The 26,734-nt window shown below is 47.0% G+C and overlaps 1 protein-coding gene across 1 annotated transcript in view; it reads left to right on the top strand.

The window, feature by feature from the left end:
- The window catches only part of LOC120895016 (serine-rich adhesin for platelets-like), a 54,959-nt gene extending 29,517 nt beyond the window's left edge, over positions 1-25,442 (top strand). The window contains 4 exon segments of the mRNA XM_040297980.1: positions 2,568-2,701; positions 16,059-24,187; positions 24,189-24,290; positions 24,358-25,442. Of these exon segments, the coding sequence (XP_040153914.1) occupies positions 2,632-2,701; positions 16,059-24,187; positions 24,189-24,290; positions 24,358-24,636 (8,580 nt within the window). The 5' untranslated portion in view covers positions 2,568-2,631 and the 3' untranslated portion in view covers positions 24,637-25,442.
- The last annotated feature ends 1,292 nt before the right edge of the window (positions 25,443-26,734 follow it).

Below are 26,734 nucleotides of genomic sequence, written 5' to 3'. Positions count from 1 at the left end.
GCAAGGATTTCTTATAAACCACTCACCGTCTCAACTGGAAAGCTGTGCAAAACGATCAAAATAATATTAATGTACCAACGAAACAAACACAAACAACAAACGAATGCTTTCCCATTCATACCAGAAGCTACCCATCCATTGCCTTCCGATGTTAGCCACAGCAGTTCCACTGCTCCGATAGAACCGATCATTAATACGCCAAACAACTGTTTGCTGAACGAGCAAGCACTTGAGCATTTCCCCCAGAACTGCAGCCGCTGAACCGTGGCAGCAGTGCCAATAAATAGCGTAATCAATAAACCGTGCACAGCATAGCACAGCCAGCGTGACCCCTCTCCCAAGCATCTCACGGAGGCGGTGGTGGCTAAGAGAAAGGAATTTTCTCTCCACCGTGCTGCAATTTATGATTTTCCACAAAACACATAGCATACCAGACCGCCTCAGAAATAGAACGCTCGGGTCGGTGTTTTACGATAAATGTCTATTGCCACCGCCGCCACGCACACCGTAACCGTTTGGCGTACGCTACCCGCGCACTGCATGACGTCTTTATCGCGATTGCTTCCAAGGTTGCGATCAGATAACAGCATGATGATGGCTGCAAATAAATTAAGTGCATGAGACAAGCATCCCTCTAATTATTTTTTTCATAATTTTATTTCCCACCCACCCGCAAGTCACTCGATACCCGGTGGCTTTTCATTACCGTTAGACTAAGTGAGTCAAATGAAAACAGGAGAGAGCAGAGAGAGAGAGAGCAAGGGAAGAAAAAAACATACCCAGCAGGAAAATGCGCCTGCAAAACGATAACAAGTGGGAAAGATTAATTTGACAGTTCACAAGAAAATTATCATCTGTCAAAGCGTAGCGTACGTTTGCTGCCTCGTGGGACACTGAGTGACGGGAGGCAAAATGACAGGGTGAAGGGGAGTGTAAAAAACACCATTCCAGCAAACAAAATAAATAGCTAGGATTGTGCGCATCAGCGAAGCATGTTGGAGGGATGAATAAGGACGCGGGCAGAATGGAGCATTTCTCATTATGATTTGGCCTGGCAGCGGGAGCGACCGGTGGTGGGGCTGTAGTATTGCTTTTAATTGGTGCCCAAGAACCAAGCTCGAAATGAGATACCAGCGGAGAAAACGGAGTATGCAAGAAGCGAAATGTACTGATTTTATTAATTAACTAACTCTCAACTCCCGCAACGCGGTGTTGGAGGGTTTGCATGGGTCCCGAAGTTTCCTATGGATCGTGTTTCGCTGGATCCTTTCTGACGTTTTTCATTTCTGAGTTGGGTTTTTTTGTTTTAAGGTTGCTCTTCGAGTCGCTTGTACATACGAGGCAATCCGTGACTGCTCCCACTACTCACTTCCAGCTTCCTTGAATATTTTTTCCCTTTTTACCCGCTCCGCTTGCTTCTATTTGCCAAAGTCCAAAGGATATCCACGAACAAACACGAGCAAACACAAGCGTTAAAAAAACAGGAAAAAAGGAGATGGAGATGCACACTCCATGCAAAAAAGGATGAGAGAAGCCGGCACAAGAATGATGATACATTATTAACGAGAAGGATGGTAATTTTGCGCTGTAATCATAAAAAATAATTGCTTCTAATTTATGCTTTTTTTAATCTACCTTCTCGCCTACCCGTGGCGCCCACATCATGATGCTATTAATTTTCCCCAGCTAGTCGCCTTTTTTTCACTGCATTTTGCTCCGGCTCTCGCCCTCTCGCTTCGATACTTTTTTTCCAAACCACCGCACTCACCCCACCCCTGACTGACCACATCCTGACATTGACGCATCCTTTGACCACCCATCCCGCGACGGCCTGCAACGGTTCAGCCCTTCCCACGTAGCATCGCCGAGCGCGATGCAATTAAGTGCAGCTTCCTGTGCGTATTTTCTATCTCACTCAATGGTTGCTGCTCGCCTACTTCGTCTTGCATAAATTGCATTTGCATTCTCGTGGGAGGTGAGAAAGGCGCAACGAAAGGCGATTCGATGCGGAAGCGAGAAAAATGCGTGTTTCAACATCACTCTGCATAACCGTCCCTGTACGGCTCTCACCCTTTGCACCCGCGGTCTCACGGCCGGTGGACGTACCAGGTGCTTACTCAAATGACATTTAATTAGCTGTTCGTCACATAGGCGAAATGCATTCAGCACTCCCCCTGGTAGGGCACATCACACGGGGCCATAAAGAACGCATTCAATGCAAATTGGCCTCCCCCATTTTCTTTTGTCTCCCCTCCGCACGGAATGCCACAATCGCGCGCGGGTATATTTGTTTCACCTTATTTTGTTTATAAATCGACTGTAATAATCGGCAAACGCTGTACGTGCCGATCCGGGTGCAAAGATACATAACTAATTTTATTATCATGTAATGCAGCTAATCGAAACACTAGCACAGCAGCTCGCTGTGCACGCTACTAAGTTTACCTGTTGAGTGCATCGCGTTTTAAATTATCGTATCGGAAAGTGATCTGATGGCGACTAATTACGTTAAACTTTGCAAAGCTCTTATTAACCTTTTACTATTACCATTTTTTTCCTCTTTCCAGAATAACTTCATCATCGTACGAGCGGACGATCTACTGAAGTCAGGGCCGAGAGCTGGCTAACACGATGGCGAACAAGCGGATCGTCTGGTCCGCGATGCTGCTTACGTTGGCAGCACTAGCAGCAACGGCCGAAGGTAACATTAACCAGCAACTAATTGTAGTGGGTGTAATGGCAAAAATCAAATCAGCTGGGTGGGCTGCTTTCTTTCAAAGGCGAACGTTTGCCGTCCAAACTGCCTTACATAATTCATGCTCACCTCGTCGTCGTCGTGCGTCGTCTGGGCGAATTCTTTTCACTATCTCTCGCGAGCAGGGGAAGGGAGATCGTTCAATTTTCTTTCCCAAAGACATCTGTTTCTACGGCGCAACCGATTATTGTGGGCCAGCCTCCGTTTGTACACCAGCCTCCGTTATGTCAATTACCGTGGCTCGCAACACCTTCTGGGCACAGACAGAGACAGAGAAACGACCTTGACAGTGAGTCCTTCCCGAGCCAGTTGTGCTGCGGGAAGGGCCGTGGCAGTGGCACAAAGAAACCAACATAAATAATCGTTCGTTTGACGCTAAGCCCGCGTGTCTCGTTGGCTCGGTTCAGCAACCCGCCAACGAAGGGCGGTAGGCCTCTTCAGAGCTATTTATCACCGAGGACGTCGAGCCTCTTCGTACGGTGTGGAGCGCCAACGGCAACACGTCTGCGCGGCCCAACCGCACACACGCGCGGTTGAAAATGAGACGTCGAGTCGAGCCCGGCCGACGTGCGAGGCTTAAGACAGGCGTCACTCCGACACGTTGAAAGGCAAACTATGCTTTATTCTGTGTTGCTGTTTCGTGGCAGTTTCTTTGCGCCTACCTAGCCTGCTCATCGTCTTTTGCGATGATGTTTGCGGCTGCCGGCCTTGCTGCCGGGTGGCACTGTCGGCTGGGGACTCGCGAGCCTGCAAAAAACAAAACCGCAGATGATGAATCGTGTGACGTGTGCATTTATGAAAGGTGTAAGAAGCAAACAGAGAGAAAGAGAAATGAGTGACAGGAGAATCAATTGAAACAATCAAACCATCTGTAGTTGGAGTACTCATCCACTTGGCCGACTGTGTAGGCAGCAATGTGTGGCAAGTGTAATGCAAACATAATCATTTGAAGCGTTACCGTGTAGAAGGTGATTTTTGTCATCCTCGTTCTCTTCACGGGGATAACTTTGCTACGAGTTTCATTTATTGCCTGTCAATTTTTTTCTATTGCTAGCAGTGCAACTGATAGTTGAATCAAAATGTCTTTTTATTTCGAAGCAAATTACCTGCATAACCGCCATTGCACTATGGTGATGCATTTCTAAAACAAACAAAAGAATAGCGCAACAACAACGCAATAATTAACCTGTCAAAATGTGAAACTCCAAAATGCAATCAACTCCCAAGTCCCCGAGTCTATGCTCTGTCAGACGCATTGGCATCGATGAAGGCCGCACAGTTGCCGTCCACCCTGTAGATACACATCGTAAACGTCACACACTGCATTCGGGCCGAATGACTTCCAGCAGCTGCCGTGCAAGTGGTGCCGTAACGTGCCTTTTTCATTTTTTTCATTTTGTTTGTACTGTTTGACAAGTGGCTACTTTGGTCGCCTTTGTGACTTTACTGGGCAAAGATTCACGCATCACTCGCCTCATCGAATTGAGGCAAAAATGCTCCCACCACTACCAGTGCCCGCAGCGCTAGCACACTGCATTTGATGGGTTTTCTATTACGATCTAGGTTAAAGCTGAAGGAAAACAGTATACAGAGTTCTATATAAAAATTGATATTTTTTATGCTTCTCCCACCCGTACGTGGGTTTCTCCGTGTTTGCAAAGCATTTGCAATATTTTCTAAACCGACGTTGACAGCGTTGGATTGGAGGTTGGGAGTACGCTCCAACCTGCCTCCGTTGCTTCCGAAATCCGACCAAAACCGTTCGTAACCTAACCGTGCTACCGCTGACGATGCGATGACACCCATCATATCCTTTCCATGGTACAGCCAGCTGGTTCACTCGGAAATACTGGCCCAGCCGGGCGATTCTAACCCACCCTTTCGGCTCCCTTTAACCTCCCCCAATGCATGCAGACACACACACACACACACAGAAAGACAGGAACTCGTAACCCACTCCACTTCAGTGATCGATTTTGACCGATTGAAAATTGCATCTCTGTTGCAGAATCCATTTTAGATTCAAATCTGCCTCCCACCGGCAGCCCATTTTTCCGCCCATCCTTTCGAGGGGCCGCCTCCTAGCCAAGTTCCGACGAATCCATTAACCATTCTCTGCAAAACGATCTCGAGTGTGCACTCTACTCGGGGAGAACGTAACACACACACACACATACGCACACACACAGAGACTACTTTCCTGTCTGGCTTTTCCAATGGTCGGCCTATTCCGTACGGCTATCGGCACACTAAAGCAAAACGTTCAGGACGAGCCATACAAGCACACGTTTCGCGTGAGTTCAATTTGTTCGTATATGCTCAGCCAATCCTTTTACCCCCCCCCCCTCCCTACCCCATCACGAGAATGTCATCAAGCTGTGGGCTTCCGTTACCGTTGGCAGGCGCGCTTTCCACGTCGATAGAAAAATATTACGAGTCAATGGCGAATGAAAATAAATAAACCTTACCAACAACCGCTACGGGTGGGGCGGAAAAAGTCAATGTTGCTTATGGAATGATCCCCTCCCTTTCCCACATAGCTACCTGTTCGTCCCAACCTTGAAATGGTGAGTAATCTTCCGAGAGAAGGAAAGGGAGCAAAAAACGGTCTCTGTACAGAACTTTGGGAGCGAGAGGACACTTGAAAAAAAGTGCCATCAACAACGCGCGATGGTGGCACTGTGCGACGGTGTGATTGATGATCGTGTTTATGTATGGAATAATATTTATCCATTTGCCATCGGCCCTCGGGTAGGACACCGGAAATGGCGGCGCAGCGAAACCGATCCGAAACGCAGCAGGAACCGTGGCCTTCCAGAGGGCCGAATTTCCATACCAACCGCGAAAATGCGCATCCTTCACAGCTCGATATCGATCTGACCCGCGATCTTGGTGGCCATCATTCATCCAACACTCGCAGCCTTACACGCACACCCAACGGTGCGTTCTGCCAGCTACAGAAACCAGAACCGGGCAAAAGTGGTGTTGGGTCCTGGGCGACGCCAATTTCTCCGACGCAAAACAACACCGTACCGTGTCTTCCAAGTGCAATTAAAACCGATATTTATTGCGGTTTTATGCAAATGCAATTGCTCATAACGATACACTAACAAGTGGTGGTCGGGTCGGGTTGAGTGTGTCCCGATCTGCATCGCTGTAGCTCGGGTCGTTGCACTCACAGTGCCCTAGAAGCACAGCCGTCCGATGAGCAGGGACGTGCATCCTCTTGCGTAGCGGCAAGAAATGACTTCTGTCAAACCAGTTCATTAATGAAGTCGGGACGAGGCCAACCAACCCGCACAGCGCGCGACGCATTGCCGCAGGGCTTCGGAGACTGTCTGGTGGGAGTGGCACGGGGAGGCGGGGAAGGGGAAGCTTATGGCCACTGTGCCACCATTGCATCGAGCGCCGTGTCACACCGAGGTCAAGGCAGAATCGGGTGGCACTGTGGCTACGATTAAGTATCGATGATGCCAATACAATTAGGCAGATGGATGACGGTTGGGGTGCAGATGGTTGAAATAACGGTGAGCCCGGGCTAGAATAAACCGCACATTGTGGCTTTGCGCGTAGCTAATGTCGCATCGGGAAGGAACTTCCTATCGTAGGCTGGCCACTTGCTCATAACACCTCGGGGCGATTACTCTGGAGTCTGGTTTGGCTGTTTGTTAGTTGAACGTTGAAGCTCTGCGGAAGCACGAACGCGATAGTGTAAGGGGAGATTCATGTTTAGAAGCTTACTCACCCAATCGGGAGGTTTGTTATATTGGATTTGTTGTTCGAAAATTGAAGCCAATGCTGAAAAGTACCATTAAGGGTCCGCGTGCACTAGTGCTGATGGTCGTTCATGTTAAGAAGATAGTTTAAAAATGTACAAGACTTTTATTGTTTTTCAAACTTTAATTCAGTGTTTCAGGACATCACAATATTCCCTAATTATTTATTACAAAAACATCAAAAGAAAAGTATCAACAGGTTGACTGGATGTATAAATTGGGAAGCCCGCCGCCTTCTTCAAATGCCGGAAAACTCACGTTCGCAAAGGGAATCTGCAAAGAGAAAACAAAAAAATATGAAAAATAATGAAATATTTCAATGCAATACATCTCTTTTTCAAATGCTAGTTAATTTGTACATTAAAAATCATTTTAACCTCTAGCCTGTAGCATTTAGCCTTTGCAAAAGAAACCCAATTCAAGTTATCAAAACATTTGAAATACTCGATTTGGTAGTTTTCCTGCGTACAATTATGGTCTACAAGCACACATTTCTAAGAATAAATAGAATCAAAATATCGAATACAAACCCTAAATAATCCGATTATAATGATTAATGCGTTTGTTTTCAATAAAAAACCACATTTTAAGTTAAATTGCTTGGTATTCTTTAATGAGTATTGTGAGGAAACCCGAGTCCAAAGCAGAGATACAAAACGAAAAACAACAAACTTCCTTGAACCCTTTTTGCTCTACGACGACACACAGCGAGTCCAAACAGACCCACCATGATCTTAATAACTGGACTTCTTAATAATGATGAACCTCGACTCTATCAATTACGCTACAATAAGCAAATGAAAGCTAAATTATCCGTAATACGATCATAGCACGAATGCGCTCTATCGCTCCACCACTCCCCTCGCCTTTCTCATTCTCTCGCGCTCTCTCTCGCTCTCTCTCTCCCTCGTTCTGTCAACGCCTATCAGCGGATGCATTACATTACATGAGCGTTCCGGTCAGTTCATGCGTGATGCTCCCGAGATATCAATTTCCCAATTAGCCACCAATGCGTCGGTGTTGTTGTTCGTTTTTATCCCTCCCCTCCTCGAACAGAGATTTCAATTTACTCGTTTTTTTTTGCTCAGTGTCTTGCCGCTCAGTATTAAACCTGTTTAAGCGAAGGAAGCGCAAAAAAATACCACACAACGCACGCACACACTCCAAACCGACCATCAAACGTCAACAACGATCAGTTTAACTGAGTGAAAATTAAAAACGACGGCAGAAATGAAGTGAAAAATCACACACCTTCTTCCACGCTTTCCAACGCTCGGCGGCAATCAATCGGCAACGGGGAGAATGAGCGGGTGGGGTGGCCCGTCATCGTCATCCCTACAGCACGGTGCATTCCGTGGCAGAGTAAAACCAAGGAAGGAAATACTGGGCAAGGCAGGACAAATAAACGGTTCGCCGCGTTGCTACTAACGAGACCTCGGCACGGCGCGGCACATCTTCTCGCCCATCTGCTGCCTGTAGTGTACCTTAGTGTGCGGTTGTAATAATAGTCCACTCCACCGGCAATTGAGGGTATAATTTCGAAACGATGATCATTATCATTATCAGCACTGGTGCTGCTGCTGCTGCTAGTGCTACTTTCCAGGCCGGCAGGCTGCAAAAGACGAGGTATCCTCGACCTTTATCAACCGTTTAGCTCATCGAGCCTCGAGCACGGGGTCGGGGTCATGCGTAAAGGTCCTTGGGCAGAAAACTACTGTCCGGGGGGAAAGGAAGGGGAAGGAGCGGTTCTTCGAGAGATTCGCCTGAAAGGCACATTTGGAGACGAGCCATTCCTTGACGGCACTTACGCAAAACGCCGAGGCAACTACCCCCCCCCCCCCTTCGCACCACCACGCGTACCCAGCCGGACTGCTGGGTCGTGACGCGTTGGAGTTTATTATCATTTGTAACTGTTATTGCGATTACATTAATCCCAGCCCTTGCGGGTCGGCACCCTTGCGGGCGAAGGACATCGACCCAGCCGCCACGTCTACTCGTCGCTTGTCTACAGCGCCCGCTTCGTTGAAAGTTGCATGATTAGAATCGGTCGGTCGCGGTTGCGTTTTTCGTCGAGCCCGTTTTCCCTTTTTATCTTTCACCCATAATTCTCCCTCCCGGACACTTCCGGACATCTCAGCCGCTGGAAATGGTTCTGTTTATGTTTTTAAAGCTACGACACGCGCTACCCAACCACTCTCGGCTACGGCTTTTTACGATGATACGATACCGCCAAGCTTCTTACGATACGCGGCGAATAAACATTTACGATCATTTCACCCGGGCTGTTCGTGGCTTCAGGTGTCAATCTTATCGCCAACTTCGCCGGCACCTGTAGATTAACCCGGGACCGCTTGATTAAGCTATCAAGTGGCCAGGTGGAGGTAGGTATAACGGCATCAGTTGTAACGCACCTCATAGTTGTGGCAATTGCTCCGGGAGGTAAACTATCCTCCATTATTGGCTGCCATGCCACGGTCACGGGATGCGGGAGAGGGGAGTTAATGCTTCCAGCCACACCTCAAACCCTTTAAAACACCGAGTGTGCCAAAAATGCTATCCGAAAACTCCGACAACATCCGCCCCATAAGCTGTATTTTTACCGTCGTGCAGCCACTAAAGTGGTGCCGAGATTGTGTCAGCAGGAATGTGCTTCGTTCCATTGTTTCGTTTGACGTTTGTCAGTGCCAAATGGCGCGAGAAGGGGGGAAACTGAGAGAAAGGTAGTTTTGGTATGGAATACTTTTACGGCCCTTCAGCCAAACCCTTTTTCACGTGTGCTTTGTGTGTGTATGTGTGACTCTATCATGTCAATAGCTGCCGGTAAGGCGCGGCTCGTACCTTCTCGTATGGCCACCGGTGGATCACGATGGGGTGTTGCCGAGGACGAGATCGAGGTGGCAGATTCAGGTACGAAGCTCATCGGCAGCTGTCGCGTATAAAAGCAATTAAGGAGTCCATATTTTCACGACCTTCTTTCTTCGCTTTGCCGTGAAGCTCGTGCTAGAGCTTTTGACCGGTGGAAAGTTTGGTCGAAAAGAACGGAGTCTCGACCAAACTAAAATAAACAATAAAAAAAAAGTTTCACACGGTCATGTCGAGGATCACATCCTTTTTTATTGCCACCGGATGAAGACGGCACCAAGTGACAACACTGAACAAAATATGACAACAGCGATGAATTATAACCGATAATATTTATGGGCTTTTGCTTCCCGCACCACCCCGCCCCTGGGGTGCCTGGGAAAAGCTGCAAGTGGAGAAGTTTTATTTTTCGGTATTTTTTTCAATCTGAAAGGAGCGGGTTGCGCCAAAAAGTTTTTCATTACCCGTCAGCCTCTCTTCGTTACGAAAATTCTTGTCGTTTTATTACGCCGATCCAAGAGTTTTCGGTTCGCATATTGGCACATCTCTTTGCTGGCAAACTTATTCCTTGCCCGAAAGGCAGATTTTTCTTTCGCGTGTTTGAAACTCTCGTGACACATCAGGCAGCAAAAAATAGGAATTAAATCCTCTTTTTTTGGATTTGCAATCCATCCTTAGTACTATAAATAGCATCTAACGAAACTTCTATTTACAGGAACATAGAATTGGATTTTTTTTTATCACAAGCCAACAATGAGATGGTTCAATTAAGCTCCCATTCTCAACATAACCCAGTAATAAGAAAAAAAACGTAGCTACTTTGTGGTACAATTTTTTCTGTTTCAACTAAGCGAGCTTAGTTAAATATGTCATAATGAATTTAACGTGGTTATAAATCGACCTGTTCCTGACACCATTTGCCTTCATTTCAGCGCGTTAAATAACCTCACTCACTCAGCACTCATCAGCACTCAACAAATCACGTTTATGCAATCGAAAAAGCTCGTTTACCCCGTACACTAATACTCCTTATATTGATTTTCATCAACCATTAAACAATGCTTCACCACGACCTCGCACACATACACACATACACCGATCGCAATGATCGCAAAATAAACAATCATCTAGCGCGGGGGCCATTTTGTGGGCGCTTTCCGTAAATCGATCTACCAATGCCGACTGCTGCCCTTTTGCATCAAAATGCACTGATTTATTATGCACATTGGCGGATCAAAATACCATTTCACCCCGACCAACAAACAGCAAATAAATCACCAGTCATCAGTCGATCGTAGCTATGATTTGCGGTGCTTTTCCACCGAACGGAAAATGCTACAGTTGCTGCTACAGTGTGTGGGTTCTACTCGGCCTGACCGTTTCTCCGGGGCCTGGTTTGGTCGGGGCTGTAAATGTATCGATATGCATTTACACCAGCGCTCGTCTCTCGTGTCTGGGAATGGGACTCCCGCGTGTGGGAAACTAACACCGTTGCACGGCAGGCGAGCCAAAGCAGCGTGAGCTGGTGTGCCAAATCTCCTGTAACGGGAGGAAACGGAGCTACATCCAGCACCAGTACCGGCACAACTTGCCCGACGACACCAGGGCAGGGTGAAAATTATTCGCAGTCAAAGTGCACTCATAATCGCATCGAAGGCTGACGTCCGACATGCCGAGCGTTTGCTGACCATAGTCCTAGCGCTGAGCCAAACCTGTTCCAAACGCTGGGCCGACCACGCTTGGCAACCCATCCCGAGTCCAACAAACAACGCGCTTGGGTAAGATGCAACCGACCTTCCGATCGCCCTTAGCTCAAGCGCACCGTAGGCGCAACGGTGAAGCTTGTAAATTTTCCGCCAGTTTTCACACCCTGAGAACGCAAACATCCGCTCATCTCGACTTCGGAGAAGGGAAACTAGCGGTCGCCACCGCCACCCGCTGCATCGACGGAGGCCGGAGGCGGTACCGTGTGCGAATAAATCTGAACGAGTCACACGATACCGGGGCTAATAAATAATATCATACAATTATAAATAATCAGATTTAATAATTTATTCCCTCGGATGCGCAACGCCAACGGCAGACCTAGTCTAAGGACCGGAGCGCAAGGGAGACTAATGCGCGTGATGGCCCCGTGTTATTAGTGCACGTTCACGCACGGCTCTTGTATGTGGTATGTGTGTTTGGAGCTGAAATACTTGTGCCTGGTGGGTGATGCCCTTCCGCCCGCGAAATAGAGTGTTTGTGCCCCCCATTTTCGTTTGCCCCCAGGCCTGAGCGGATGGTTGGTCGGCACAGTGTGGAGCAATATACTGGGAGCGTCAGAAGCTGCAGAAGCAAGTGATAACTTACTCTCATTCCTATCCAGTCTGTGGAACGGTTTATTACAAACTACCGGCCGCACTGATACTGCTGGGATACAAAATCGCACGAGGAACTGTTTCAGGTTCAGTTGTGGGAACCGGTGTCACGTGTCTCGGCAATGCTCCGGTGCTGGGGCTCGAAAGAAATTAATAATTATAATCTTCATTACTGTCCCGTTTGCTTGTGGGCGCATACTTTGGATTAGCAGGGTTTTTGGGTACTTTGCTGTAATCACACTAGACAACAATGTGTCCTTGCACTCAAATTCCAAATGCGTACCAATTAATTGCCATGAATGTTTACAGCTTGTTCAAAAAACGGAATTTCCCAAAAGATGAAATCCCCTGTCCTTCACGAAACGAAAGAAACATCGCAGAGCAGTTCGCTTCGTTAAATGATAAAGTTCCTCGCTATTCCGGTCCGTGGAGCCCCCTAAAAAAAGGAACAAAACCCCATTCCCAAACATCAGCAACGATCGTGTTTTTATTTCATTTCGCTCGGTGCAATATCGCTGCAATCTATCGCGGCCATTCCCGACCCCGTGGCCTGCAACGGCTAAAGGATATATGCTCGTGGGAGATCATAAACGAAGGCGCTTGTCGTTTGTCGCGCAACCCTAAGAATCGTTTCAAATATAAGCGGAAATGCTCCCGGCCGGAACGGATTACAAGCACCGGGCGCTAAGTTTTGGGGTTCGTGCGAAATTCAACCAGCTGCTGGTGGTTGCGAGATTGGGTAGGAGCGGAGTGCAGGATGCGGGACGAAACTTGGTGCCGCCGCCTCCGGAAGCACGGTACACGGCGTTTGATTGTCGTGCCTTCCGACTGGGATTTACTAAGCCAGCAATAAGCTGGCTGCAGCTTTAGTTGAGTATTATGATTTAATGCTGGTGAGAAATGATTCGTCCCCGCTTAAGCATGCACCTCTCGACCCATGGGAAGAGGTAGAAGGAGCAAACTTTTTGACAGATGTGCCAGAATCCCGGGGGGTCTGGAAATGAAACATCTTTATTTGTTCTTACATCGCTCATTGTTTTGCGCATGTTCTTATTTATTTGTTTTTGGAACGCGTTCGGTGCGTCGGTTGGCGTATTGCGAGTCTCTTCATCCGCCATCCTCCTCGCGACAATTTGCGCCAGCTCGTTGAGTCAGTATCACTGCTACTGCTGCTGCTGCTGCTGTCGTAAACAAATGATGAAATGTTTTTATTTTTCCCACTTCGGTGAAGCCTTCTGGAGCTTTACGTCGGAGCAGAACTTTGGGGCTCCTTAGTTTTAAGCGACTTTTGCGGAATGATAAATACGCTTCCGCCCAGTTTCGTCGAGCGTGCAGCGGTGCCGCTCGTTTGTCGTTTGTTTTTCCGTCATGTTTGTGGTGTAAGAAATGTGTTTTCGTGCGAGTTTGCCGCGGTAAGGAAGGAAGTCAAATTGCATTCACAAATTCCAATTCCGAAAAACTCCACGCTAAGATCGCTGCTTACACACTGCTTACTTTCTACTCTGTTTGCGCACTCTGTGCCAAAACGAAGACAACGGGAAATCAAATTACATGCGCCAATTTTGTCCTCCCGTTGCTTTTCTTTCACACAAAATAAGCCAGATATGTGTAGAGCACCCGGAATCAAAACAAGTGCAGGCAATTGAATTTTCCAAATACCTGCTCAACGCTTCCCATGTCTAGAACGTGATTCGGATCGCTCTCCCCGAGTAGCGGCCGTGCTTTCACCGATGGGTACAAATTAAAACTTTTCCACCTTCGCGCACCGAGCAGAATCCAAACATAAACGATATGATCACACCGAACGACTTCGCTTAGAGGGGAGAGTTGGAGTACACAACAACAGAAGGGGAAAAAAGCAATTTCCTCTAATGCTACAACAACCAACCAGCCAGTGGGACCCCATCCATATTTTCCGCCCTTCTGCTCCGCCCGAAGCCGTACGCAGCAAATAGGATTTCCAGTGTTTTTTTTTTCTTCTTTCTAATCGATGGTTCGGTCACCCACCTTCAGCAACAATTGCTTTCCCCAGTGCCGCACAACCATGTGGAAAATTCAATTTCATGCACTCGCACTTTCAAATAGGGGGCCCAACATTCAAATAGCTGCCGATGCGTTCAATGTGTTCCCTATTCCGCCGCCTTTCGCTCCGTGCGCGTTCGATTAAATTAGCCCATTCAGTGGGACGCTTTATATTCCACCTTTCAGTATTTGCAAGTCGCCTTTTTTTGTTGTTAACCACCAACGTTTTACCACACCGGAGGCACTTGAGTCAGGGCCTCAAACCCCTAGAATGCTGAAATGCAAAACAGGCTCAAGGACCGGCGTCATTCAACTTCGCGGTCAGATGAAAAAGGTGGCCTATTGTTTGCTATCTTCACACCATCACCTACAAGCGTGAAGTAGAACGACATAAAACAAAGTATTCTCATACACACAAACACACAGTTTGCGTGGGCTTAAGACGAAAGCGCGTTCAATTATTCTAATCTCTCAATCAAACTACCTCCCCCCGTAGCTCGCAGACGGTCGGGCACACTTCGCTTCGCACACCCACGCACACCCGTCATTATCTAAACACCTTGTCACACCTTATCGCGCTAAATGAGGCTCGATTTACAACTTCTACTGCTACCGGACTGCTATCCTGCTCTGTCGCGCTCGCTGCACATAATGAGGTGTAAATTTATGCAGATTGAAACGCTTTAATCAATCGCTAATCTGCACCACCGTCAGTACTGTCCACCGGAACCGGTTGTCCTGTCCCGTCGCTTCAAGTGTTGAATTAATTTTTTGTATCCCTTCTCTACCCTATAGCCGCCTGCCTGTTGGTGGGCTGGTGTTGAGAATCGGTGAATTTTTCTTACCACTCTGCAAGGTGTCTCAGTAAGTGTGACTCGTCAGGCGTAGTTTCAGTTCAACAAGCAAGCAGTGGATGATTTTATTGGAAAAAAGCTGTCCGAAATCACTGGGCAAGCTCTTCATGAGCGAAGTGTATCAAATATCAAAACCCCGCAGTGATGCTGCTCCGTTTCGAGAAACCGTTTAGAATTGCCTACATCAGCCCGGCTATCGCAGTGATGGAAAATCCAAAGATGACATCCAATTAGGTTTATCGTGTTTCGAACGCATAAATAAACGATGGCTAGACTTGGTTCAGGGGGAGTGGGCCCGGCTTGTGGCGCCTAGTAAAATACTCCATCGCGGCAACAGGCTGGAAGAAATGTATAGGAGCTCTGCGTTTTTCCACCACGATGGTTGCGATGCTGAACGAACGGGGCGGAAAATGAAGGAAGAAACAAGCAAAACGAAACGAAGACCTACTCAAGATCTGCAAACCGAGGAGGAGAGTCCCTTTTCAACTGCTGATTTATTGACTGTTATAAAGGGATAATCTTGTTCGCGCTGACAGCACCTGAGATAGGTGTTTGCGTTACGTTTACCCTTCAGAATCTAGCATCAACAGACTACAGCTGAAGCCAGACGAGAGGCACAGAATAAAATAAAATCCACGCTTCGCCGCAGAAAGGTTCCGGGGCACCAAGCGCTCCGCTCCCGCACCGGTTCCCCCCTGATTCGTATCATTACTTTTGCGCCCGGGCACAGATCGATCGAGCGAAATGCGAAACCTACTTCTTGGAACAAACGATAGCGCTGGCGATGGCGCAATGGGCGAGGAAATCAATTACACTTTTCATCGACACCATCTCATTGTGCGATCAGCTGTGTTTTTGCTTTGCACAGCACCGCTCCGAAGCTATCCTTAGCGAGCTGAGCTTACGCGACCTTTTGAGCCGTGCACGAGCGCGACAAACTTTTCTTAAAGCGGAGTCTTTTTTCTTATCCTTTTGCTGCTCTTTCTTCTTTTTCTTCTTTATTTTAACTCATCCCTGCTTGGGATCCAGCGCAATTAGAAAACTCTATCGTAGACACCGAGCGACTGCATTCATCTACTTTTTATTGAACTTCTTGAGCGTTAATTGAGAAAACTTGCAAAGCTTTTGGGTCCAACCATTGGCCGACTAGAAGATAATGATTTTCCCAAAGCCACAAGCTTTTAATGCAATGGGGTGTTGCGTATTGCATTGCTCATGATTACTTATGACTCATGAACGGACTCTCACTCATCCGTTAAACATGTTTATTTGTGGTGGTGCTGAGAGTAGTTCACTTGACTGCACTGCGACGGCAAAGGATGATTTAACACGTGGTAAATGATTTACTGTCATCTTTAGATTTTTCAAAAGAATGCAATGCTGTTATATTTTGAAACTAACATTTTTTTTTATTTTTCATTCCTTACAGCTGCCAAATTCCAATGTCAGGAGGAAGGCTTTGCCGTCGATCCCAACGACTGTGCCGTGTTCTATCGCTGCGTTCAGGAAGGTGATAGTTTGACGGCGTACAAGTTCCGCTGTGGACCAGGAACCGTTTTTTCGATGAACGAAAATGTGTGTGTACATCCACGCGACTCGGAGCGAGAGGAGTGCCGGGAGACTGGTAACGAAATCGACGGACCAGCGCCGGAACCCGAACCGGCGGCACCAGAGCCGGAACCTGCCGCGCCGGAACCCGAACCACAAACGATGGAGCAGAACGAGCAGGAACCGATGGCGATGGGTAATGGAGAACTCGAACAGAATGGCGATGCTGAAAACAGTGTAAATCCGGAAGGTAATTCACCCACCGGAACGGGACAGGAACAGCCAGCCACTGGGGATTCGGAAAAAGAGGACAAAAAGCCAATCATAGACGATGGAGTGCCGTGCGAAGAGGACGGTTTCGTTGGTGACAGGAATGATTGTCAGGTGTTCTACCGGTGCATTGCTCAAGCGGACGGTAGTTTTAATAAACTTCCATTCCGTTGCGGCGATGGAACGGTGTGGGATGATCGAATCAGTTCCTGCAACCATGCGAGTGCCGTCGAACGCTGTACACAGATTTCGCAAAGCGACTACATTGTGAACCAAGAATCGTTCAGTCAATCGAATGCCTCGATGGACAGAAACATGACCCAGGCCAGTAGTTCAATGATGCAGAATGGTATCACAACTAACACGACTAGCTCCCAAACGGCAGCAGCAAGTCAGATGAGCAACTACAATAACATGACAACTTTTACACAAGGAAACAATGGTCAGGGTTCGAGCAGCTCGAGCAGTTCTAGCAGCTCTAGCAGCTCCAGCAGCAGCAGCAGTAGTAGCAGTAGTAGTAGCAGCAGCAGCTCCAGTTCCAGCAGTTCTGGTGGCAGTAATCAATGGAATAATCAAGGATCAGGTGGACAGTGGAGTAACCAGAACCAAGGTTCGAGTGGTAATAATCAATGGAACAATCAAGGCTCTAATAACCAGTGGCAAAACCAAAATCAAGGTTCATCCGGTAGTAATCAGTGGAATAATCAGAATCAAGGACAAAATAGTCAGTGGAACAACAATAATCAAGGACAAAACAGCAACAATCAATGGAATAACCAAAACCAAGGTCAAAATAACCAGTGGAACAATCAGAACCAGGGTCAAAACAATAACAATCAGTGGAGTAATCAAAATCAGGGTACTAACGGCCAGTGGCAAAATCAAAATCAAGGGTCAGAAGGAAGCAATCAATGGAACAATCAGAATCAAGGTCAGAATCAGCAATGGAACAACAACAATCAAGGTCAGAGTAGTAACAACCAATGGAATGGTCAGAGCCAAGGTCAGAATAATCAATGGAGCAATCAGAATCAAGGTCAGAGTAGTAATAACCAATGGAATAACAACAACCAAGGCCAAAACAATCAATGGAACAATCAGAACCAAGGTCAAAACAGTAACAATCAATGGAACAATCAAAACCAAGGCCAAAACAACCAGTGGAGCAATCAAAATCAGGGCCAAAACAGTAACAACCAATGGAGTAACGAAAATCAAGGACAAAATAATCAATGGAACAATCAGAACCAAGGTCAAAATAGTAACAACCAATGGAATAACAACAACCAGGGTCAGAGTAGCCAGTGGAGTAATCAGAATCAAGGTCAAAATAATAACAACCAGTGGAATAACCAGAATCAGGGTCAAAATAATCAGTGGAACAATCAGAACCAAGGTCAAAATAGTAACAACCAATGGAACAACCAAAATCAGGGTCAAAGCAGTCAAAACCAAGGACAAAATAACAATAACCAGTGGAACAGCAATAACCAGGGTCAAAATAACCAGTGGAACAATCAGAATCAGCAATCTAACAGTAATACTCAGTGGAATAACCAAAGTCACAGCGAAAGTCAGCAAACGAGTATGCAAACTCACAATTCAACAAGTAATAATCAGTTTAACAATCAGGGCCAAGGCCAAAACAACCAAAACAATCAAAATCAGGGTCAAAACAATAACAATCAATCGAATAATCAGAATCAAGGTCAAAGTCAGCAATCGAGCAATCAAAATCAAGGACAAAATAGTAGCAACCAATCGAATAACAATAATCAAGGCCAAAGTCAGCAATCGTCTAATCAGAATCAAGGTTCAAGTAGTACTAACCAATGGAGCAATCAGAACCAAGGTCAAAATCAGCAAACAAACAATCAGAATCAAGGTCAGAGTAGTAGCAGCAGCAACCAATCAAGTAACAATAATCAAGGCCAAAGTCAGCAATCGTCTAATCAGAATCAAGGTTCAAGTAGTACTAACCAATGGAACAATCAGAACCAAGGTCAAAATCAGCAAACAAACAATCAGAATCAAGGTCAGAGTAGTAGCAGCAGCAACAACCAATCAAGTAACAATAATCAAGGTGAAAGTCAGCAATCGTCTAATCAGAATCAAGGTTCAAGTAGTACTAGCCAATGGAGCAATCAGAACCAAGGTCAAAATCAGCAAACAAACAATCAGAATCAAGGTCAGAGTAGTAGCAGCAGCAGCAGTAGCAATCAATCGAGCAACAATAATCAAGGTGAAAGTCAACAGTCGAATAGCCAGGGCCAAGGATCTAGCAACAATAATCAGAATAACAGCAATAACCAGAGCTCCAACAGTAATCAAAATCAATCGAACCAACAACAGGGTAATACTAATCAAAATCAAGGATCTGGCAGCAATAATGAAAACCAAGGGTCCAGTAACAATGGTCAACATAATCAATCGAACAATAACAATTCAAATCAAAGCTCCAACAATAATGAAAACAATCAGAACAGTCAGTCAGGATCCATTGGTTCCAGCCAAGGCCATGAAAATAATCAACAGAATGCAGGAGGCAACCAACCATCTTCAGGGAATCAAAATATTGACAATCAAAGCCCTACTACTACTTCCACTGTTGCTCCACAAACAACTTCCGCTACGACAACAACAACCACGGCTCCAGAAATTCCATCCACAGCATCGACGACTGTCGAACAAACAACAACCACACCAACAACAATGCCAACAACAACTACGTCTACTACTACTGTTGCTACTACTAGCTCTAGCGTACAAACGCCTTCACCTGAACCAACAACGCTCTCTTCCTCCAGTACTCAATCGTCTACTGCGGCTGTATCCTCAACACAATCTCCTGCTAGTGAAATGGCTTCCCCGAGTGCTTTACCAATCACTGAACTATCCACTACTAGCCAAAGCACCGTTACAATTAGTACACTTACCACTACTACACAAACAACACTCACACCTAGTAGCATCGCTGCGGAACCTTCCACAACACAGAGTTGGAATAAGGAAGAAACTGTGACAACAGCTACTGCAAGCTCTACTACACTACCAACTACTTCTACGGAAGCACAAAACACACAGTCACCTGCCACCGGTGAACCTACCACCTCCTCACACACCACACAAACACAAGTATCGCAACCATCCGTCACACAATCTCCCATAAACACATCTACAGAAACTAGTACACAACCTTCCTCGGTTGAAACTACCGCATCACCCTTACCCACACAATCTACCACACCTCAACAAACACCTACTACTGAGAGTGAACCTACGCCCTCAACATCTGCACCCGTTCAAACCACAACCACCGTCGATGAGTCGACAACACTACCCAGCACACTTTCACCCGAAACTACACCGCACAGTGAACACACTACACAAGAAACCGCTACACAACAATTCACTACTCAATCATCTAGCACACAGGCACATTCAAGCACTGAGCAGCAGGTAACAACGTCTATTGAACCGAGTACACAAGAACCTACAGTCACCGAACAATCCACGATGCCGGAAGAATCAACCACCCCTAACACACCAACACAAGAAACAACTACTCTGGCACCTGTGGCAGAGGAATCCAACACAACACAACCAGCCTCTACGGAAACAAGCACTACTACACAACAGCACATCACTACACTCGAACCCACAACACCACAGACAACGGAGTCCTCTGCTTCTATTTCTAGCTCGGAACAAACCGTTTCACATGCAACAACTACACAAACAGTACACACTACACAATCAGCGCCGCCATCTGCGTCTACAGAAACAACAACCGCACCAACATCAACCACAAACACAACACCAACTCCAAACACACAAACAACCACCATGCTCACAACGATTGTTATGCAAAGTACTCAGTCTACCACTCTTTCTCCTTCAGCACAACCATCAAGTACGACACAGCGACCAACCTCGGCGGCCACTACCGGAAGTAGCGGCAGCTCCGGCTCCAGCACTAGTCAACCAACTGGATCGGGAATGGCCCCGGCCTGTACGGAGGATGGATTTATGGGTGATCCAAATGATTGTAAGAAGTTCTATCGCTGTGTTTCGAATGGTAATGGACAGTTTACGCGATACGAATTCCGCTGCGGCGATGGTACGGTGTGGGACGATAATGCCGGTAGCTGTAACCACGATTGGGCGGTACAGGATGGACGATGTGGTAAACCAAATGGACAAGGGTCTTCAAATGGTCAGCATGGCCCTGATGAAACCGGTAGTGGACCCAATGGACCAGAAGGTAACGGTAGCGGACCAAATGGATCTAGTGGTCCAAATGGTACTGATGGACCTGACGGATCAAGCAATGGGTCTAATGGACCTGATGGATCAAGTAATGGACCGAATGGACCAAACGGATCAAACAACGGACCAAGTGGGCCTGATGGACCAAACAATGGACCCAATGGACCAAATGGACCTGACGGACCCAATGAGTCTTCTAATGGACCTAATGGACCTAACGGACCGGATGGACCAAACGGACCCGGTGGACCTGAAGGACCAAACGGACCTAACGGACCAGAAGGACCAAACGGACCTAGCGGACCTAACGGACCGGATGGACCAAATGGCCCTGGTGGACCTGAAGGACCAAACGGACCTAATGGTCCAGAAGGATCTAACGGACCAGAAGGATCTAACGGACCTAACGGACCTAATGGGCCGAATGGACCTGAAGGACCAAATGAGTCAAACAGCTCGAACGGAACCGAAGATTCCACTGCTCCTGGACAACAGTCCACCACAGTTCCCCCATGTCAGCAGCAAACTACGACCACCACACAATCACCCGCAGTACCCGCTGGAAGTAATGGTGTATGTGAACAGGAAGGGTTCATGGAACATCCCTCAAACTGCAAGAAATTCTATCGATGCGTCGACAATGGTAACGGTGGATACGATCGGTACGAGTTCACTTGTGGGCCTGGAACAGTTTGGGACAATGACATTCTTGCCTGTAACCATCCGACATCGGTTCAAAATTCCAAGTGTGGCACAGGAGGTGAAACTGCATCCTCCCAGTATCCGGGAAGTTCGTCAGGCCCCGGCAACACATATTTGCCCCCGGCACAATCGTCTACCGAATCTATGCCAAGTACAACGGAGCAGACAATGAGCAGCTTGGAACCAGAGTCTCTAACCACTGGTGCCACGGATGCTGCTAGTCAGGAAACGACCAGCAGCACTAGCACAACAGCCCAACCAGAAACGGCGCAATCAACTACTGAAGCAGCAAAGCCAGAAACTTCTTCAAGCGCTCAAGAACAAACTACCGAAACTCAAAATCAAACCACTGAAGCTTCCAAGGAAGAGGCAACTTCTAACGCCCAGGAGCAGACAACTGAATCGCAGAGTCAGACATCCACTACGGTGACGGGAGATTCGTCGACAACTCCTGAAGGAGCTACCGAAACTTCGACAATGCCTTCATCTGAAGGATGCGATTCCGAAGGATTCAAACCCCATCCCACCAACTGCAAGATGTTCTATCGCTGTGTCGATAACGGTAAGGGAGGATACACGAAGTACGAGTTTACGTGCTCAGAAGGCACTGGCTGGGACGAAAGCAAGCAGGCCTGTAACTACGAGTACGAGATTCCCAACTGCGGCGCCGATCGTCCACCAGAGCCTGAACCAGAGCCGAGCGGCACGGACATGACGACGGGAACAAGTGAAGGTACCACCGCAACAACCGATGCAGCCACCGATGGTACAACCCCCGCTCAGGAGAGTACCACCGCCAAACAAGAGACGACAACCACAGCAGCTCAGGAAGCTATCACTACCTCTGCGAATCAGCAAACTACTACAACGGACCAAGCAAACCAGGAAACGACAACGGCTCCTAGCGATTCAACTACAAGTGCCTCGTCGTCGGCCCAAGAAACGACTACTACTGGCGCTACAGGACAGGAGATGACCACCTCCAATGAAATGGCATCCGAAATGACGACCGTACAGGGGCAGGAAATGACCACAGCTGGGGGTGAAACGACCACAACTGGTAGTGAGACGACTGCAGCTGGTAGTGAAATGACCACAGAAAGCTCTCAACAGACAACTACAATGGGTTCTTCGTCGGGTGAATGTACTGAGGAGGGTTTCATGGGAAGTCCGGACGATTGCCGCAAGTTCTACCGATGTGTAGACAACGGCAAGGGTGGATTCAATAAGTATGATTTCACTTGCGGCGAAGGTACCGCATGGGATCAAGCGCTTCAAACGTGCAATCATGAGAATGTTGTTGAAATGTGCGGCGGACAGACAGGTAACACTAGCAATAACACTAACCAAACACAATCATCATCAACATCATCTACAACAACTACATCTACTACTGCTTCTACTACCACTACTACTACTTCAACTACCACTAAAGCACCTTCCACAACATCTACTACTACCACTACTACCACACAAGCTCCCTCCACAACTGCTTCTACTACCACTACCCAAACACAACCCCCATCCACCACTACACAAAGCACAACCTCCACTACCACCTCCTCCGCACAACCATCAACAACATCATCGTCATCATCATCATCATCCGCAACTACCCAAAGCATGCAATCCTCGTCCGAACCCACCACCACTGAGCGCATGAAAGCTTCTTCCTCCTCCTCGACGCCAGTGAACTGCACGGAGGCTGGCTTCTTTCCGAATCCGGACGACTGTACCAAGTTCTACCGTTGCGTTGACTGGGACGGTATGGGTGAAAACTTTTCCGTCTTTCACTTCGACTGCCCCGAGGGTACCATATGGGATCCCGCTGTAAATACCTGCAATCATGAGGACAGCGTCCAACCACCCCGCAATTGCTCCAAATCTGCCCCACCGGAAACTACTGAATCGAACGCTGAATCCACCACCTCTGTTACAGAAGAACCAGGTTCTACGACTGAAGGCGCACAAATGACGACGACTGCACAGCAAACGGAAGCGACTACTGCCGCCAGTGGGCAGCAGGAGACGACTACCGATTCCATGAGCACCGAAACAACAGCTGCCCCGAAGGAAGAAACCACGACACAGCAGCAAATGATGACGACCACGGATACGGCGGCTCAAGAAACGACCACCATGGCTGGTCAGGAAACTACCCAAGCGGCTGCTACGACTGAAGGATCTCAAGAAACGACAACAATGGCCGCCCAAGAAATGACAACGATGGCTGCCCAGGAATCCACCACGACGGCGGCACAGGAGACAACGACGATGGCTGCACAGGAATCGACCACGATGGCAGCTCAGGAGACAACGACGATGGCTGCACAGGAAACAACAACCATGGCCGCACAGGAAACAACGACCATGGCCGCACAGGAAACAACGACTATGGCTGCCCAGGAATCTACCACTGGCAGTAACCAACAGGAGACAACTACAGCCTCTCCACAGGAAACAACAACGTCTTCTAGTGGAGAGCAGGAGACGACCACAATGGGTCAGTCCGAGATGACCACCGAAGCTGCCGGTCAGGAGCAAACAACCGAAGGTATGGAATCAAGCACGGAACCGGCCTCTCAGGAGTGTCCAGCTGGTTGCATGAGCTCATGCCCACCAGTTGACGAAGATCAAGATCGGTTCGTATGTCCGACCGGCTTCAAGCGTCATCCCAAGAACTGCAATCTATTCTATCAGTGTACGGAGAAACCCAACAGCTACGATTACAGCATCGTCGTGTTTAGCTGTCCCAACGACACCGTCTACCAGGGAGGACCGAACACAGTGCACAGCACCTGCTGAGGGCGATGACCGCTGCACGGCAGCTAAATTACGATCGCAACTTCGTAGTACACGGCAGCTGCCGGTTGTAAGTTTCTTAATACTTCAAACAAAAACTCCGTCTTCTTTGCTGATGACATTATCTCCCCTTACAGATGCAGCTTGGCTCGATGGAACCGCTTTGCCCGACTGATGGTCACTTCGCGATCGACGATCAAAAATGCAGCTCCACCTTCTTGCGCTGTACACAAGGACGATCAGGTCTGCAGCCGAACATGTTCCGCTGCCCGAAGGGTTACGTCTACTGGCGAGTCAGTCGCCGCTGTGAGCGTGTCCAGAAGATCCCAGAGTGCCAATCGACACCGATGCAAGAACGCTCGGAACTTCCGGTCGAGTGGATTAACATCGGTAACCGTCGCCGAAGTTTGTTCTAGAGACGATAGCTATTCGTCTCCAAGGAGCAAACGAGCCCCATCTGCCATAGTTCTTCATCGTGTTTCAGCACAACCCTTTCAGCTGTCCTTTCTTTCCCGAAACGCAACTGAACGTACTCAACGTGAACTGGTGCCAGTGTGGATTGCGCTTGGTGCAGGTTCTTTCGCACAAACCTATACCGCTCACTCACTGCACTGCTGCGACAACCAGTTCTAGTCAGCAAGAAATGTCCCTGAGCGAGCGGCATAAAGCACTCCACAGCTAGCTGCCGTCGATCGAGCGCAGTTTGGTGTCTCGATCGCCAACTACGATATACAAACTACGCTAGGAAAACTAGTATTTAACGTCTAGCTTTAAGTGAGCGTCGGATGCAGCACGAAAGTGTAAATAATTCCTTCTTCCGTAAAATTCACCGTTTGCTTGGGGATTTTGCATGAAGATTGATTTCGATGATAAACAAAACCGACAAGAAATTTTTTGCTTCCGGATTTTTCTCCGGTTCACTGTCGTTCATACGAGCGAGTGTAGCTAGAATCGATTTTATGCTGTTCTAACTACTGAGCTTTCAAGCGCTTTGCGAAAATGAGCTTTCACGCGAGTTTGTACTGACATTTAGTACCATTGTTTTCGCAAAGCAAATGACGGTGAACCATTGAGCAATCGAGCTTTTGTGAGCTACTATCTTTTAATCACATACGACCAATAAGATTGTACTAGCATAGGACGAGTGCGCTTTTACAGCAATGCACGCCCAAATGAAACAGGTACATCGAAATAAAGCTGCTGTAATTTATTGTAATCTGTGTATCGTTTCTTCTTACCCAATTACTTCTTGTTGGAAAGAAACTATAAAACAACAATGAAACAGTCGTTTTTGTTATAGTTTTAATAAGCGCAGTGATTCATTTGTTTCACAATTCTTCACATTTAAATTGAAATATTTCATGAACGTTATTATGAAATATTTCTGCCGATACACATATGCGCACTTTATACAGGGGCAAACAACTTAATTCGAATGCAGCAAAGTATATTGAAATAATTCACCCAAAAATTAAAAAGTGGTTTAAACTTCATCAATAACCTTTAAAACAAAAAAATAAAGCGTTTACATTTCTTGCAGGCAGATCTAACCAGTAGGGTGACGTATAAATATCATATAACAGGAATTTTTTTTATTTGACTCATTTAGTTAGACAAACAGTCCCATTTCCTATCAAAAATTAATGTCCCATAATATATGCGGACATTCTTAATTTGTCCCGTTTTTTTTATTTGCTAGCCGGATGAAAATTGATTTCATAAATTATTGCTAAGGGAAGGTAGGTAAAGACAGACACTGCAGGTAAGATGGACTTCTTCTTCTTCTTCTTTGGCTCAACAACCGATGTCGGTCAAGGCCTGCCTGTACCCACTAGTGGCCTTGGCTTTCAGTGACTAATTGATTCCCCCCCATAGCAGGATAGTCAGTCCTACGTATGGCGGCGCGGTCTATTTAGGGATTGAACCCATGACGGGCATGTTGTTAAGTCGTACGAGTTGACGAGGTAAGATAAGGTAAGGTAAGGTAAGGTGGACACTTCTCATAAATGCATGAAAAAGGTAATTTTCGAAAAAAAACAACAATGCATCCTAACTTGAAGTTAAACGACACATTTAAGAACATTTTTGGCATAATATATGCAACATGGTTTAAATCCACGAACAAAATAAATTTAATTAATCGTGCGCACCCTTGTGGATCTAATTTGACTACTGCGGATCTTAAGCTCTACAACTTGTATTGTTTATATTTCCAGAAGACTTATTTCATGAATGAGTTGTCGTGATCATTAATGAAAAAACTGGCGAAAGAATGAGATAGAAAACAATACAAAATATTGTTTTCTGGTGTTTTAAATATCATGACACTAATGCGGGAAAGACGAACACTTTAAATAAGCGAGAACACCGGTCAAAATAGTCGCCATTTATTATGCTATCACTCGCTCGGCGCTGATGACGCACTTCGCGAACCCCAATATCTTGCCAAGAGTTGGACAACTTTAATCAACAAAAAGAGGAAACACTAATATGAAATCAGAAATATTAAACTAT

The sequence above is a fragment of the Anopheles arabiensis genome, chromosome 2, assembly GCF_016920715.1.
Source record: "Anopheles arabiensis isolate DONGOLA chromosome 2, AaraD3, whole genome shotgun sequence".
NCBI classification, from domain to species: domain Eukaryota; kingdom Metazoa; phylum Arthropoda; class Insecta; order Diptera; family Culicidae; genus Anopheles; species Anopheles arabiensis.
Note: the sequence above shows the minus strand (reverse complement) of the source record. Positions and strands in the feature narration are given on the sequence as shown.